The sequence below is a fragment of the Aythya fuligula genome, chromosome 3, assembly GCF_009819795.1.
Source record: "Aythya fuligula isolate bAytFul2 chromosome 3, bAytFul2.pri, whole genome shotgun sequence".
Classification (NCBI taxonomy): Eukaryota; Metazoa; Chordata; class Aves; order Anseriformes; family Anatidae; genus Aythya; species Aythya fuligula.
Window position 1 is genome coordinate 16,111,638 of NC_045561.1, and position 17,414 is coordinate 16,129,051.

Here is a 17,414-nt window from a genome sequence, read left to right on the forward strand (position 1 = left end):
AATGAACACCTTTTCCCATTAATCTGTCAATATGGGTAGTTTTAAATATAGGTAAAGCATTCTAGAGCTACAATTTAAAATGCTAAATATCCAGTGTGAGTAGTAGATTAAAATAAATACATAAATGAATCAATGCATACTTTCTTCATAAACAGACTTGACAAACTAAGACCAACTCAGAAGTTCCAGTTAAACTATAACTTCACCTCAGCCTTTGCTTACGTTACAAAATTATCCAAAAAATGCAAGTTACCACCACTCGACCATGAAGAATAAGCCTGTAGTATATTTGACTCAAGTATTACCTGCCCACACATTAAAACAAAAAGAATTCTCTTCCAAAGCTCCACACAGGTACACCCACAAAAAATTTAAGACATATCACTTAGGATGCTTTTTATAATGGAACACTAAAAGAGCATTACTAAAACTTCACTGAATTAACGTAAATCGCACCATAAAAAAAAAAAAAAGATTTTGTGTATGGGCCATTGCTTTTCAAGGCTGTGGTAGTTGTATGTTATCTGAAGTGTTATGCTTTCTGTATTTTCTATTCGTCTGGTAAAGCCTTACCTGTTTTGTTTGTACAGTCAATAATTCTCTCACTATGAAAAAGGCCTTTTATTGAAAACTTCTACAAGAACACAAATGATCACAACTAAAGCAGGAATCTAGCACAATAGGTGCCAATTTATTTATTTTTTTTTACAAAAAAATACAATCCAAGAGAAAAAGCCTACACAAATCAGTATGAAATATCAAAGTTCAAAAACTACACGACAAGAAAGTAAGAGTTCTTGAAATGTAAGGAAAAAAATCTTCAAGCACTTCAAGAGCTGCATCCTATTCTCACATTTTTCATGATGTAACTTTTGTTCGGGAAATTATTTCATTCACAAAACTGTTGTTCTTTGCCAACACATCAGTTCTCAGCTGCTTCAGCTTGATTTTGATGTCTTCTTCTGACATATCTGTCAGGGGCAATGCTTTCACTTGACTAAGAAAATCCTGAATGATCTTTTCACCTTCCTAAAATGGAGTGAGGGGAAGACAGAGGAAAAGAAAACAGAATATTTAGATTATTTCCGGAAGCTCTTTTCCAAATTATACCATAAATACAAAGTATTATTCAGCACCAGAAACTTTTTGCAGGAAAAAATTTTTGGACTTGCTTTGTGGTCCTGACACCAGAACAATACGTAGTTATACTGATATCAGGAGTCCTGTCCCAAACACAAGCTGATCAGCAGAAACAATGGTTGCCATTGAGAGCTCCTACAGGTATTCCACATTTAATTCCAGTACACAACCACAGTAGGAGAGGTTTGCAAGCTAGAGAGGCTGTATTATCCAAACTAGTTACTTTTTGGGAGAACTGTAAATCCAAATCAATGTTTCCATATGCAAAAGCAAAGAACAAATTGTTACCAAGCAACTGGAGAGTGGCTCTCAGCACTGAGAACAGATGATAATTAAGTTTTATGCATATGCTTTTACACAAACAGGCGAAGTGGAAATTCTAAACAATTTGAAATGAATAACAAGAACAAACATTTTAATGAATTGTGTTCAGGATTCCTGTATCAGAAACAATTTGCCCAGAACACAGATTTCTGCCTAGTCCTCTGCATTTTCTACATTAGCTACTCTGCCACAAAGCATTCATACTTTCATTTCAATATTTAGGAGTAATGCAGTGTCCATTCAGTGAGGAATTCTCCAAAGCACTTGGAAATATAATAGTACAATTGTGTTTCTAAATATGTTAATGAAGGTAGACAAATTGCCTGGACAAGAAATCTAATGCTATGCCATTCTATTGCCTAGAGAGTTTTCAATATATTATGTATTACTGAATTATCAAAGAATAAAACATGACACTGTATTTGTCATAAGTGTTTGCCTTGTCAATTTAATTTACAACAAATTAACATCACACAGCCAGATCCAACTGATTTGAAAAATACTTCACCGTGGTATCTAGAAAGTTGGCAGAGGAAAGGTAATAGAGCAGCTGATGTAGCTGGAGGGGGGAACCTCCGCATACCGACAGGTAAGACAAAACAGAGATCATTCCTCTATAACACTTCTATCTGTAACATTCTTACTGAGACAAGGAAACATGCAGTGGGCCTCTGGAACTGAAAATAAAGTAGCAGCCTCTTTCTGGAACAAAGGCTTTTTAAAATGTAGAAAGCCCTTTGGATATGATTAACACTTTAAGAACAGATCTGAACAGAATCACGTTGAGCTCAAAGAAATTAGTGCTAACAAGCCCTCAGAAAAAAAGGGAGGAGAGCAAAACCAGGTACAACCCACCTGCAGAGCCAAAAATAATCTAAACAACAAGTAATAGAAAAGCTACAACTTAAGTCTCAAGAAATGTTGTATATAAACCAAGTAGCCAACAAAATCAATGAACACAAAAGAAAATCCCACAGAACAGCTAGAGACATGGTCCTGTGAACACCTTCAGTTCTATGCCAATCACACCAACTGCTGATCACTATTCTTTCAGGAAAAGAAATAGATATATTTAATTCTTATGAGCAAGTCTTTAGATAAAATTCTTGCCCTAGCTTAATGTGAAATGAATTAAAACCAAAACTCACTACCATTGAACATCACTTCAACTCATAACAAACTTCATAGCTAAAACATTTTATTACAGGAAAACAGAAGCACATTTAATTATGATTATGCTTCTGGGGAAAGCTGAATCCTAAAACTATTTTTGCTTGAGCTACTCCAGCTAAACAAATGGGGGAAAAAAAAGCATTTATTTTGGCAAACCTCTCTTTCTCTGTAGAATTTCTTGGACGGTGGTTCTCCTTCAGATTCCTTGGACTTGCCAATGTTTTGAAACTCCTCCAGTTGCAGTGCTTTCTCTCTTGCACTTTCTATCACATGTTTTGGGAAAGCCGCCAACTCTGCTACATGTATTCCAAAACTCTGGTCACAAACACCTGGGTTGAGAGAAAAACAACCTGTAAAGAAATCTCAAGAGGTGACAAGGCCATGCACACAGAGAGTTATGTGAACAAACTTATAATAATTCTCTATTCTGAAAAAGTGTGTGATATAGTTTGGTTTTCACAGTATATTTTGATTTAGCTTTTAGACTATATATGATAACACAGATTAAAGAATATGCTCTTATTAAATTAAGCTGTATTACAGCAGTAATTGCAGAGGTAGAAGTGCTTCAGGAAGAAAGAAAAAAATTCAGACAAGTTTTCCTCTTGTACTTGAATGAAACAGAATGATTTTTTTCATGAGAGTACTTCAGCAGAATCTGTAGAAAATAACCATCTGCATCATTTGTATAAATATACAAAAACTGCATTTATGCTTACATATTAAAAAAAATGGTGTGGTACACTCTCAATCCTCCTCCTCCTCTTTTCTGTCAGTCCCACATAGCTTCCTAGTCTCCAGGAGGAGTTTAATTATATCAAAACCTTTCAGCTTCATGTTTACACTGACTTCAATTAATATACTGTTTATAACATTTGGTTGAGAATGAAAGTTCTCACACTTGCTCAGAATACGTCAATTATACACAGTTACATAAAATCATTTGCACTTCGGTATCAAAAGCCTTTTGTTACAATCCATCAACTCCAATTGTTTACATTGCCATCATTCCAATTGGCCACCCCAAATATTACTATACCCTTTTAATTCTGGTCTTCAGCAAGGAGTTATAATAAATGATTTATACATTCAAAATGACACTTCACTAAGCATCTACTAAATACCGGGTAACTGAAGAATAGGCAAAGCAAAATCTGGTATTTAGATTTTTTCTGTTTCATCAACATTGTAATCACTCGGGTTTCTTAAAAGAAATTAAGATTTTTAAGCATAAATTAGTTTTCCTGATTTTATATTAAGAACATACACCTCTACAGACAAAGTTAACTCAGATTTCTGTTGAGAAAGTCCTGAACAGAGGCCTGGAAAAAGTTTCATGTCTTGTCTTTTACATTTAGTTATACATTGCAAATGACATGAAACCTGTTATTTGTTTCAGAACAAAACTGGACGTGAGGAGCATACACTCACCTTCTTGCTTTAACAACACAATTCCTCCAAAAGGGAAAGAGCACAACACTAAAAGCAAAACCTTATATGAAATGCATCCAGTTTAAGACTAGCTATTTTAAGATGAAGATTTTGTAATGTTGCACCTAATCTGACTGAGGTTTAAAAAGATACAAACTATTGTGCCTCTGTGCTCAATAGCTCTTCCAAGAAAATTGGTCACATGAGAAAACACTACACATACAAAGAAAAGATGTGTATGACTAAAATTGGGAAAACAGGTTGAAGAAAACTATGAAACGTGGCTTCTAGAGATTTCACCAAAGACCAGAATAGATGAATTGATACATATTTAAAAAAGGAGGAGGGGATCCAAGAGATAATTCACTCACCTACTTGGGGCATATTATTATTTTTTTTCCTATCACAATATTTGCTAAGTTTACCTTTTCACCATTTATACAGTCTTACCTGCCTTGACACGGTAAAGCATTGTCAGTGTGTCATCACTGGTTAGAGCAGTAACGTGTAGGTTATTTACTGTTGGCACTTGATCAGCAAGTGCTGTCAGTTCATGAAAATGTGTAGCAAACATACAGAAAGCACAGATTTTGCTAGCAATGTATTCTGAAATAGCCCATGCTAAGCCAAAGCCATCGTAGGTAGAAGTTCCTCTTCCCAGTTCATCAATGATTATTAAGGAGTTTTCAGATGCTGTCCTAAAAAAGAAGAGCATTAAGTTTGAGAAAAGCACAATCTCAATATGGTTATTCTGGATATTGGAGTACCAGAAGTTATGTTCCATATTAGGCTTTCTTTGGCCCTTTTAGACTTTGCATCCCGGTAGCACCTCTGTATGACCACTGAAATAAACAGCAGGCTACTTCAAGAACTTACAGTCCTCCTATAAAGGAATTGATATAATCGGCTGAGAACCTACATAACAGAAAATCTTGAGATGCATCGTTCTTAGAGCACATCCTTTCCAATCAACCCTAACCTACAAAAACAAATAAACACAGGACTTACCTAAGGATTGAAGCAGTTTCCAACATTTCAGCCATGAAAGTAGACACGCCTTTCAGCTGACTGTCTCCAGCTCCTACCCGAGCCAGGATACAATCCACAATGGTTATTTCTGCAGAGTCACAGGGTACAAAGCACCCAATTTGGGCCATAAGAACAATCACCCCAGTCTGTCGGATGTATGTTGATTTTCCTCCCATGTTAGGGCCTAAGGAAGAAATTTTGCAGAGGAATTCAAAAACGTCATCTTTCACCGTTCAACATTCTTTTTAAAGGAGAACAGGCTCTTAGAACAAAAACCACGGAAGCTTCTTACTCTTTTGCCAGGAGAGAGAGAACCAGACTTGTCTAACAGGTGCAACAAGTAGCTCTACCAGCAATAGTAGAGGCGGCATATCTTACTGAATGCTTTTCTTTGTTGTGGTGCGGGTTTGTTTTTTTATTGCTGTTTTTTGTCTCAGAAGTCATATAAAAGACATGTTCATACCTAATCCTAATAAGCTTTCATTTTAAAGTCATCAGCATTGCTGCTTAGGAACAAAAATAATTTGCTTTTACTTCAAACTACAATTACAATTTGTCTGCAAAAATGAAATAGCTTATTTACAGACTGGGTACAAGCTTTCTGGTAATTTAAATCACAATCTAAAGGGATTCGGAATAATCAAAAACAGATATTATGAAATTATATTTTAGCTAAGTGCAAATGAAATAAAAAGTATTTTCAAAAAAATGATTATTTGACTTTTGCTAACCAGAAAAATAAGTGCAGTGCCATGTGTTTATTCATATTCTTGCAGTTTTTTTGATCATGTTAGAAATGTTCATCAATCATTCTCTAATTTCAGATCTTCGCTACTCAGAATGTGTCAAGCACATCTGAATGAAAATTAAAACTCAATTAAATGTATAAACACTAAAAAATGTTTCCCTGTATACCAAAATTATCTTAATTACACCAAGAATGGGGAGAAAAAAGGTAGTCATTAAAACATGTTTTGCATTTTAAATCAACTTTATCACTAAAAGAAAACATTAACAAAGTGGGTGTTTAAAATCTTGTCTACAGAAGATGCCTACGTGGCTACGGTACAACTGGTGCCTAATGGAATTTTCCAAATCACTTCAGTAGGTTCAGGTTCTCCAGCTCCTGAGGTCATCTGGCTTGTGAAGTGACATTCAGTAAGGCACAGAATAGAAGTATTAAGGAATTAATTTCTTACTTCCTGGTAAGAAATTACTTCCTTCACAGCTGCCTCTCTCTTCTTCCCAAATGAATACTTCTAAATTACTGACCACCTTCTCCGAACAGTGCAGTGTTAACTACAATTGTAAAATCTAATTCTATGATTAGTAGTTTAGAAGACCTATTTATGTGCATAAGCTTCCATAATATCCACTACCACAGGAATCATTTGACAAGAACCCTGTAGACACTTTTAAATATATATGTATAAAATAAACAATAGGTTACATATATATATATATAATAAATCAGTTACAAACATACAACCTTCTTTTCCAGAGCTAAATCTTAGCCTACATACACACACATGAATAACTCTCTAGTTGCTCACCCTTTGTTGATTAGAGAAATTGTTCTGATATAACTTCTCCCCTCCCCGCCCTTTTTTTAAAACAAACAAACAAAAAAAGACTAGAAATATTTCTTTAAAAATGTTAATATCTAAATGAGGAGAAAAAAAGGTACACTTACCAGTAATAATGTGGAACATCTGCTTGCCCTTCTCAAACGTAATGTCATTGGGGATGAAGGCCACTTCATCTTGCACTTCAATGCAAGGATGCCTGGCACCTTTCAGCACAATCCTTCCTTGTCCTTTTTCCAAAATGACAGGACGGACATAGGGCACTGGCGCTCCATTTGACACATGAGCAAAACTGACAATTGCATCTAAATGAGCTATTACATCATTCATAGTCTGTATTGGCTCTGCATAACCTGTTTTTGATTACAGAGAGACAAATTCAATGTTTCTTTTATTATTGTTGAAAAAATATCTTAAAGTATATGCTGAGCATCCACATTTAATTCATCTGCATTAAAATCTTTTTTCCACAAGATACCAGTCACCTTTTGTGACAAACTCTGACGCAACCTTTAAGTTTCCGTACTTTGAGTACAAACGGGACTTTGTCAGACTCAGAAAAGAAGTGTTTTGCCTTAACAGTAGGCAATGACAAACAGCTTATCTTAGTGTGGGAATGCAAATACTATAACAGCAAGAAGGCTGGAAATTCAAGCCACTTCCTTCCCCAGTAATACGCTGAACTTTGCAGCAAGGGCAATTGAGACAAAGCACTGACAACTCAGACACAGCTCTGTGCAACCACTTATGTTTGTGCAGATTATGTTATGGAGTGGTCTATAAGATACAGTGATCTCGGGCGACTAGATTAGATGACCCAGGAAGCCCAGTATCAACTTTGGTTTTAAGTTTCTATGTTTTGTGGGTTTTTTTTGGAGGTAGGGGAGATGGGAGGGGCTTCCAGTGAAAGGGATGATGGCCTATAGAGGTAAAGCATGTAACATCTGCAAAGGAGATGCATATGTAGGAAAAGCTGAGGAGTGACTTTCAGAAAGACTCTAATTTTTAAAAAATATATTCACTATTCTAACATCATTTCTTGAACTTTGCTAGGCATAGATCATTAAAAGGACTTCAAGTCACTTTCACTACAAATTAGACCCTTCATCCAGTCTTTTTCATTAAATTGCCTCCGCTGTGGAAAGAAAAATGATTTTTTTCTATTACTGCACACTACAGACCTTAAGCAGCAAGCCTTTTTTTAAACATACTAGGTATTTATAGGTGACATAGCTATTCCTGCTATATAATACTCAATTTAACTTTCCAGATACATATATAAACCTCACCATGCTGCACATGAAAAAACGTCACTTAAAGATTACCAAGATTAAAAAAAAATATTTTGTAATTTACTGGCAAGCTCCCTACCATAACAGCAGGTCAAAGATTTCCACTGCAACTTTCTATGTTTAAATGTATTTACATTCAGATTTAAAATTGCTTACCCAACTTTAATACATTTGCCCTTAGCTTAATATTCATTAGGGCTTTCACTTTCTACTTTTCCCTTTCAAGGACCTGATCTAGTGGGTGGCATCCCTGTCCATGGCAGGGGCGTTGGAACTGGATGATCTTGAAGGTCTCTTCCAAACCAAGTCAATCTATGATTCTGTGATTTGTTCTGCTGGAACTTGTGTTTTTAGGAGATAATATTTACAGAATCCTCCAGACAAACCTCCTAGTATATAGTCTCATTTTGGTAAAGAACCGTAAAGATTCTCTTGGAACAAAAATACATGAAAATTAATTAGGAAAACAACAGTTTTTTGTTGTACTATATAAATGATGACTAACTTGTTCTTCTATGGCATACCAACATTATTTCATCACAGTCATGAGGTCCGGTTACCTCAGTTCCTTGTTGCCTTTTACCTCTTCTGCCTTCTACCTAGCCTGCTGTTTGGGTGGGGATGCCCACAGTCAGAGGGAAGATCATAGATGTGGCTTTTATGGACACATTTTTTCTCCTTGTTAAGGGACACAGGGCACATGCCCCATCACTGCACAGTTGTAGCAACTCCAGGAAAAGGTCTGACCAGAAGACACCATATTTCAAATTTCAACAACTATCTGCAGACCAAAACCCATTTCACACATTAATTCTTTGGAGAAGTTTAAGGTCCTTCTCTGTGTAAGGACCTACAAAGTCCTCCCAGGATTCCACACTGTCATACACATCACCACTGATGCATTCACCTGAAGCAATATTAATGATTTCTTTAACAATTGCATCCTGAGCCTCTTCATATTCTTCTCTGTTCTTTATGTATTCTTCATTGACGGCGCTCAATTTGCTGTGAACAAAACCACAACATTTAGAAGTTGTGATGTCCTCTGTCTTCACTGCTACAACATGTAACTTCTGACCGCATCATCTATGAGTCAGTACCAGAAATCCTCACCTGTTTTAACAAGTGGGTTCAACCCAAAGACCACAAAACAGCTAACCTACAACTCAGCCAGGATATCAGTAAGATTAATTCTGAGTTGAAAATCATCCGCAAGGGCCAAACCAGCAATTCTAGCAACTCCAAACACAAACATTCTTAAAATCTTACAGTGCAGTTATTTGTTATGGACAAGCTATGTGCTATGAATTTTCTCTTTAAACTGAATTTTCTGGCCATCTTACAGCAAGATGTGTCACACTGTAGAGCTGGCAGAGAAGACCTCCCGCCAAGAAACTAAATAGCCCAGAGTCCTGTAACGAGCTTGTCAGAGCTGAAGGATTATTTAAGTTCTCTCATTCAGTAAAAAACTCAGTGAACTACTGTCACTAACAACTGGTTCTAGCCTTCAAAATAGGGTAAAGCAAAATTAAGAGAATATGTAAAACAATTGTTTATTCTTCTCAAGATATTCATCTTACGTTTTGGAAGCCAGTAGGACTGAACATGAAACATGGATATCCAGGTAGTGCGCCTTCAGTATAGGTAGAAACCTTGTACTTACCACAGTGTCTACAGAAACAACTGTAACTATCAACTAAGCACAGAGAATTCTGCTTTGTTAGTGATCCGCAACACTTTTCCTTATAAAAGTAACAGATGACAGTTAAAGTAGGGGTTCTAAGTACCATCTCCTATGTTCTGGAAAAGCCTAACTTAATCATTACATTTAGATTTGAAACACATTTAGAACAAAAAAAAAATCAGGAATAAATATTTTGAAAAAATATTCTTGTAATAAAACAAAACACAATTAAGGTTTTTACTTTGTTCATTTAAGTAAATTGGTGTGAAATACACCAGAATCTTGGTTGGTGTGAAATACATCAATATTTCTGCAATCCTTTTCAAAGCCAAGGATTTATTACTTAAGAAAGCGAGTGATTAACAGAAACAGTCACTATCAGTAATAGCACAGGCTTGAAAACAACCCTGCCTTGTACATCTGTCGATCAAGATCTCTCTCAAGAAGGTCACTTCTGTGATGTGAACTCCAGCCGGAACTGTTATACCCAAAGTGACAGTTACACGGTTTGTCTGAAACAGACTGCGTGATGTATTGATCTCTGGTATTTTAACCATTCTATATATAACACATGAAGCAGACAAGAACAGACTTCTCAGGAATCTGAAGTCCAAGTGGCAGTTGATTACTTGTAGCATTTCTTGGGGTTGAAACTGTTTAATAACCTGGATGATAGGACCGAATGCACTTTCAGCTAGGTTATAAACACCACCACTTAAGGGAAGCCATCCTGCAGTACACTGCAGGACAGGACTGCGATTCATTGGGATATCAACAGACCAGGGAAACTGGTGGACAATTTCAAACACAGGTAAATGCAAAGTCCAGCACATGGGATGAAATAATTCCATGTAACCATACAGACTGGGGTCCAAATGCCTATAATACAGCTTTGCATAAAAGAGTTGGGGGACACAGTGGACAACAAGCTGAACACGAACCTGCTGTGTGTGCCTGAGGCAAAGGCCAAGCTAATACTGGCTGTACTAGTAAGAATGTAGCCAGCATGTCAAAAGGTGGTTCTTCCCCTTTACTTGTGAGGCCACATCTGCAATGTTGTCTTCAATTTTGACTTTCCATTGTAAAAGAGACATTGAACTTGCAGCAGATGGCTACCACAAAGATTTCAAGCACATGCACGTGGCATACAAGGATAGGCTGAGGGAAGTATGTTTGTTCAGTCTGGAGGGGAGAGGTGTCAGACTCTTGGAAGTAGAGAGCAAAAGGATGAGACACTAAATACCCAAGCTGTCACAAAGGAAGTTCTCACTAGATCTGATGAAGAAAGTTTTCATAAAGAGTGGTTAAACACTGGAATTTGTGCCCCAACAGGTTATGAAGGATGCTTGAAGCACGGGCAACTGAACAAGACCTTGAGCTACCTTGAGCTATCTAATTTTGAGATTGCATCTAACTTCAAAGGTGGCTCCGCTTTAAGTGAGGGTTTGGACCAATTAACCTCAAGAAACTCCTTCAACTTAAGTGTCTTAGATTTATAGTATACCCCGATTTGGAAGGGACCCACAGGAGTTGTCAAGTCCAACTCCTGGCTCCCCACAGAACCACCCAAAAATCAAATCGTATGTCTGAGAAGGTTGTCCAAATGCTTCTTGAACTCCAGCAAAATGGTGCCATAAGCATTTCCCTGGGGAGCCTGTTCCAGTGCTCTACCACCCTATAAGTAAAGAATCTTCTCCTAATGTGCAATCTGAACCTCCCCTGATGTAGCTTCATTCCATTTCCTTGGGTCCTGTCACTGTCTCCAGAGAGAAGAGACCAGTGCTTCCCACATTGCTCCCTTCGTGAGGAAGCTGTAGGCCATGATGAGGCTTCCCCTCAATCTCTTCTCTAGGTTGAAAAAACACATGATTTCAGATGGTCCTCATATATTCTCCCCTCTAGGCCTTCCACCATCTTTAGTGCCTTCCTTTGGACACTGATGGTTTTATGTCCTTCTAATACTACGGTACCCAAAAATGCACACAGTACTCGAGGTGAGGCCACACCAGTGCAGAATAGAGTGGGGCAACCAATCAATCTGTATAACAGCTGTGCCGTGCTTGATGCACCCAGGATGCAGTTGGCCCTTTGGCTGCCAGGGCACACTGCTGACTCTTATTCAACTTGTCACTGACCCAAGCGCCCAGATCCCTTTCTATATGGCTGCCTTCCAGCCTCTTGTTCCTCAGTCTGTGAATATATCTAGAGTTACCCCATCTCAGATACAAAACCTGGGACTTGCTATTGTTAAACTTCATGCAGTTGGTGATTGCTGAGACCTCTGATTTGTCAAGTAATGTCATGATTTTTCATAGACAACTTTCTACATAGGCAACTTCTTTACTTCTGTATTAAAATAATTAAATTCTGAGAGAGAGATGATGACTGGATTAGTCCTTGCTCTTTCTAAGAACTTTCAAAAAGAGCTAAAAATTCAACAAAAAGTGCAGACTTGGCTATACCTGTGACAACTTCTGTCTGGACAAGGAGAACCTGAAACAGCCGTGAAAGCAATTAACCTAAAGGTTTAAATTTTTAAATGGCTTAATCCATAGAACCACAGGATGGAAGTCCAATACATGCTGTTATCTGTGTTGGTGCTATAATGTGGATCAGAAAAGGTAATTACCAACAAAACTGCTGCATGTCATATTTGGTGATAAACATAAATAGCTCTTTTCCATTGCAGCTTATGGAAGTGTCTGTATAAACACTCACACTGAATGTAATTACACTGTTAGGTGTAGCTAAAACAGAGAAATTAGCCAAAGTTAAAAGGAGCAAAAATAGCTAACAGTTGGCAAAGGAAATGGAGAATGCAGGCATGTGCTTTTAACAGAAACTGCATGACTTCTCCTCCCTCATGCCAGTCTTGCTCAGTAAGCCAATTAAAAAGATGAAAATTCAGCCATTTAAGATGTACAAAAAACTGTTTATTGGCAATATTATAAAGACAGGAATAATTGTTTCTTTTACAAAACACTTTCAAAACTACCAATATGATCTCATACCTGTTAGTAAACTTCACCCCATTCTTCTGTGTATCAGTTATCTTGTATTTTGAATTGTTCCGGAGGACTTTTTCCTCCTTGCAAGTAATTCGAAAGTGATGGCCGAACTGTGAATTTGACTCTAGTTTAATACTTTTGCCAGCTTCCAAACCTTTTAAATGAAAATGGAAGAAAAAAATAGGAAAGCAATCAGAAAGAAAACAATGGTGTTATTAAAAATCCTTCAGCTTGTGTTATTTCTGTGCAATAATCCCAGATTGTATGATACAACTTTTTGGATATGCCATTCAGTATACTTGCTTTGGTTCTGCACGTGTATGAAAAATGGTTTACTGTTTCATTCTCTGCTCTTATCTTTGGTATACCCTCAAACTGCATATGGAAATGAGGTGTGCATCATAATTGCTACATATTCTCCAGAAATATGGAAAATGTTCAAAACACACTACAAGGACATTCTATATTGCTGTTGTAAGCACAGCACATAGTCTTGTGATTCTTGTACTAACACATACTTCTGCTGGTGAGATTTCCTTACATAATCTTGTCTTTCTTTTCATTCACATGATAGCACATTAAATTAAAAAAAAAGTATGAAAAATAAAAATATATAAACCACAAGACTAAACAACATGCAAGCTCTTAAGAGTATAGTCTAAAATACCTACAGTGATTCCAATTTTCCTTGCCACATTTGCATTAAAAATTGTCATTTAAAGTTGCTCTTTAAATGCCCAATTCGTCAACTGAACATCGACTATCCTATACAGAAAAAAAATTTTTTTAAGTCTATCCTTTAAATGTCATGTGTAAGCAAATGAGACATTTTGCAAAGAAGTTCAAAGGAAAATTAGCATATCCTGAACAGATATTCAGGGGAATGGACAGAAAAAAATTGTTTCAATGCACATCCTTAAAGGATGTAAAATAAAATTAGGCTTATTCAGGAGTTAGAATTCCACAGTACATGGCAACATAGATTATAATTTCTGAAATATTCTGTAATGCCATCTTTAAAATGGCCAAGTTGTAGCTCCAAATTCACTCGGTTTTCAATAGAACATACTGCGGCAACTAAAGACACTCCAAACTAATCATGAAATAATAGAAACATCCCGTAACTCATCTATACCAGTTTACATCAGTTGATCTCAAAACATTTTAAAAAGGAGGTAAGAATCAAAGGCATTGCCATACCCTACCTAATTCTTTGGCTGCACTCTGTAAGAAGGACTGCATGTTTTCTTCCAGTTCATTCATCTTTTCTCTTAATTCTGTCAAGTTAGGATCAAAAGAAGCCTTGACAAGAAATTCATGATTCTCCACCTAGGGGGGAAAAAAAAAAAGAAAAAAATTGTAGGGTTATTATCAATAATAAAAAAATAATCTCCATGATCATACACAGTGAAATTAATTTACTTAATCACTTAATCAATTTGTTGGGCCTTTTCATACACAATTTTGTAATACAGTACCATTTGTGATAATTGGAGTCTGATTCACCTACAAAATAAATGAGAATTTGCATCATGGACAACTGAACTTTCAGTGTGTATTTTCTCTGTGCAATTACCAGCACTGCAAAGCATTTCATTCAGCCTTCATTCATTTCAGTTGCAGTTTTGTTGCATGCATTCATACTGCAGTAGCAATGTTCTCCAACTATTTAACCAGAGATGTGGACACCACAAAATTATGCAATTTTAGAAAACCCTCTTCAAACTTTGAGACACTGATAAAGCGGTATAAAAAAAATCCTTCCCTGTTATTGGCCCTGTTGATAGGGGTGCTCCTCCCATTTGCTTATTATTTCTGCAAAAAGAACAGTAATGAACATTTATGACAGAACATACAGCAGAAACGACCATTCCTGTTTTTATAGGGCAAATCCCTGTTCTGAAACAGAAAGAATAGGCTGAAAGGGCTAAGAATGACAGCCTTTGTCATTACTGGCCAGACCAATCCCAACACTGATGACACTTGGATACCTGCATGTTTACTTTGTGAAATAAGATGCAAGTGAGTCTTGTTTCCAAGTGTTTCTCAATTAATGAGTTGACAGTAAATGATTTGGAGACACATGGACTACGTATCTAATCTGAAAAGCAAGTCCTTCTGTAAAAGGCTGTGCTTTTTACTAAAACTTAAATCCTACATAATGAAAGCACTAACAAAATTTAGAGGAGAAGGCTGGAGTAGATGATTTTCAAAGGCCCTTTATGATTCTATGAAATACACGAATAGAAGTGACAGTTTCTTAGCTTTATTTAATTAAACAGCTAGGTAAATAAATAGCCACATCCCATGCATTTTGAACTCAGGTGTTTGTTTTTTGTTTGTTTGTTTGTTTGTTTTTTTAATATCAGAAGGCTTGCCCTGAATAGATTACTGACAAAATTTAGTTGCTATGACAACCTGTCCTTCAATCACACTTAGATTAGATCTTAGTGTTTAATTTCAATTCCCTAAAAATCAAAGAAAAATTGCAAGTCAAAGGCTCAAGTTTTAACATTTCATACTGAAAAGGTTTATTCTTCATAAAACCAGTGTTGATTTGTCTGTAGCCATTTTAATTGATTCCAGTATCATGAAGGAAAAGCAACCACAAATTCAACATATCAGATTCCACAGGTCTCGATTAAAATTAACTGACTCATCATTCTGTTTAGAAAAACAACAAAATATTTTTTGAAGTAGAAGCTGAAAATAAATTTGAATAGCTGGACTATGAAGGGTGAAGGCTCAGAACAGCTGTTAGTTTTGAAGAAAACAGAGTTCCAGGGCATACAAAATTGCATCAACAGATGGTCTGTAACTAGCATAAAGCTATAAATTTCTTCATTAGCATATATCATAAATTACAGCAACATGTCAGTCAAACAGTCTTGAGTATAATGCAGCTGATGAGTGCATACACAGTACAGAGAGGGGAAAAAAACTACTTCTGCATCTGGTGCAAAATATGCATGTTCAAAATTTTAAAGCCAGTACACTTTAAAAGTTCAACAAAATTGCTGTTACTATCATGCTTAGCACATTGCTAGGTAGGTCTCATTTCTACAGTGAGCTGAGATTGACATTTATGGCAATTCTAAAAACCTTCCAAATTTTCAAAAATGACTGAAACATAAGAAACAAATATTAACTAAGTTTCTTAAGAATCAGAGCAAATAGTGATACTGTAAAAACATGTACATTTCTGTGTGTAATATACCAATTCTCCAACAAATACAATGGAAAAATATGTAAAAAATGCACCAAAAAGGTTGGCATTGTTTCACTTTTGGCAACTGGACACAGCCAAAAACATGAACCAAGTGTTCAATGGTAAACAATGATAAACCACTCACCTACACATATCCCTTATCCTTTCCAGTACAAAATTAAGAAACAGAGATGTTCCTTCTAGCTTTCTTTGGCCAATTTTTCTCTGAAAAATGCCAGTTTTGCCTTGCAGGGTTAGTCCTGTCTGCAGTAGTATTTTAAAAGCAGGTGTAGATGCAAAGCTAAATTAATTTTGGTAGCTTTCCCTCTAGTGAGAAACTTCTTTACCCTGGGAAGCCCATCTTTATATCTAGCTCAATCATTTTTCACAGAGGCAAACTATTAGTTACAAAGACTTACTGAGGCCATATAGAAGCAAATCTACTAAACTCTACAGAAGCAGAGAAACAGGTAACACACACTCTGGCTACATCCTAGATTGGAGACACATCACAGTAACATTGAAGCAATGACAAAAGAAGCAGAAAAGTAGCAAAATAATCTCCCTGGTTTTAATAGTGAATTTTCTAACAAATTTCAGGACCATAGCATCCATGTACCCAAAGCATTTTTTCATTGGCTACATCATTAAGACAGTAGTGTGAATATCCTTTTGATACTTGTCTGCTATATTAATATCAATCCTCATATATTAGCCTAACTATATATGGCTAACTATTTAAAATACAGATGATCAATTATCTTGTTGAGTGTGGAACAGATTGTGAAGTTCAATAAGAAATTTTAATTGCGAAATAAACCTGTCACACACACCAGCCCGTACCTTATCCATATCCAATGTTGTTTCTATCATCTCCAGAAACTTTGAGAAGTCAGAGTGAATATCATTAAGAGGTGTTATAAACACTGCTAACAACAACATCTGGTGAGTTCCTGTTAAGAACAAACACAAAAAATGAATCGAATGAATTAATCATTCGAAAAATCCACAATTTAACCAGAATTCACTTATCCAAGATAAACAGCACAACTATATAGCTGGTAAATTTCTACAAAAATATGCATTCTGACAGGCTAGGATTGCTGTTGCTGCACTGAATTACCCCCCTACTATGCTGACACTATCTTATTTTGCATTTTCTTGTAACACACAGAAAAGGAAAAGAAATGGCAACCTGTGTTTTCTAAGCTTGCTTTTCACAGCATTGAGATCCTACTAATGATGACGAGGAGAAAGACTGCCACATTACTCTTCTCCACAGCAGGAATATTTTACTACTTTGAAACCCAAAAGCAAATTTTTGCATTTGCTTAAATGCAAAAATCCCATTAATTACAACTCAAAGTGCATTTGAAAATGGTCTTCAAAAGGAACACAGTATTGTATCAAGAGCTATCTTGACTGTAAAATAAACATCATGCATAAAATTAGACAAGAATTCTTAGAGACAAGCCAATGTCAAAGACAACAAAACCACTGCCCAACAGCTTAAGTGTTTCAGCTATATATTGATTGAAA

General features: G+C 36.3%; 1 protein-coding gene across 1 annotated transcript in view; it reads right to left on the minus strand.

Annotated features, from left to right (window-relative positions):
• Positions 1–84: 84 nt before the first annotated feature.
• MSH2 (mutS homolog 2) overlaps positions 85–17,414 on the minus strand; it is a 35,908-nt gene continuing 18,578 nt past the window's right edge. Inside the window, exons 9-17 of the mRNA XM_032183729.1 lie at positions 16,719–16,828; positions 13,873–13,996; positions 12,671–12,821; positions 8,883–8,980; positions 6,791–7,036; positions 5,077–5,281; positions 4,519–4,766; positions 2,794–2,966; positions 85–1,029 (exon numbers count right to left, since the gene is read on the minus strand). Of these exons, the coding sequence (XP_032039620.1) occupies positions 859–1,029; positions 2,794–2,966; positions 4,519–4,766; positions 5,077–5,281; positions 6,791–7,036; positions 8,883–8,980; positions 12,671–12,821; positions 13,873–13,996; positions 16,719–16,828 (1,526 nt within the window). The 3' untranslated portion in view covers positions 85–858. The remainder of the gene's footprint in view (positions 1,030–2,793; positions 2,967–4,518; positions 4,767–5,076; positions 5,282–6,790; positions 7,037–8,882; positions 8,981–12,670; positions 12,822–13,872; positions 13,997–16,718; positions 16,829–17,414) is intronic.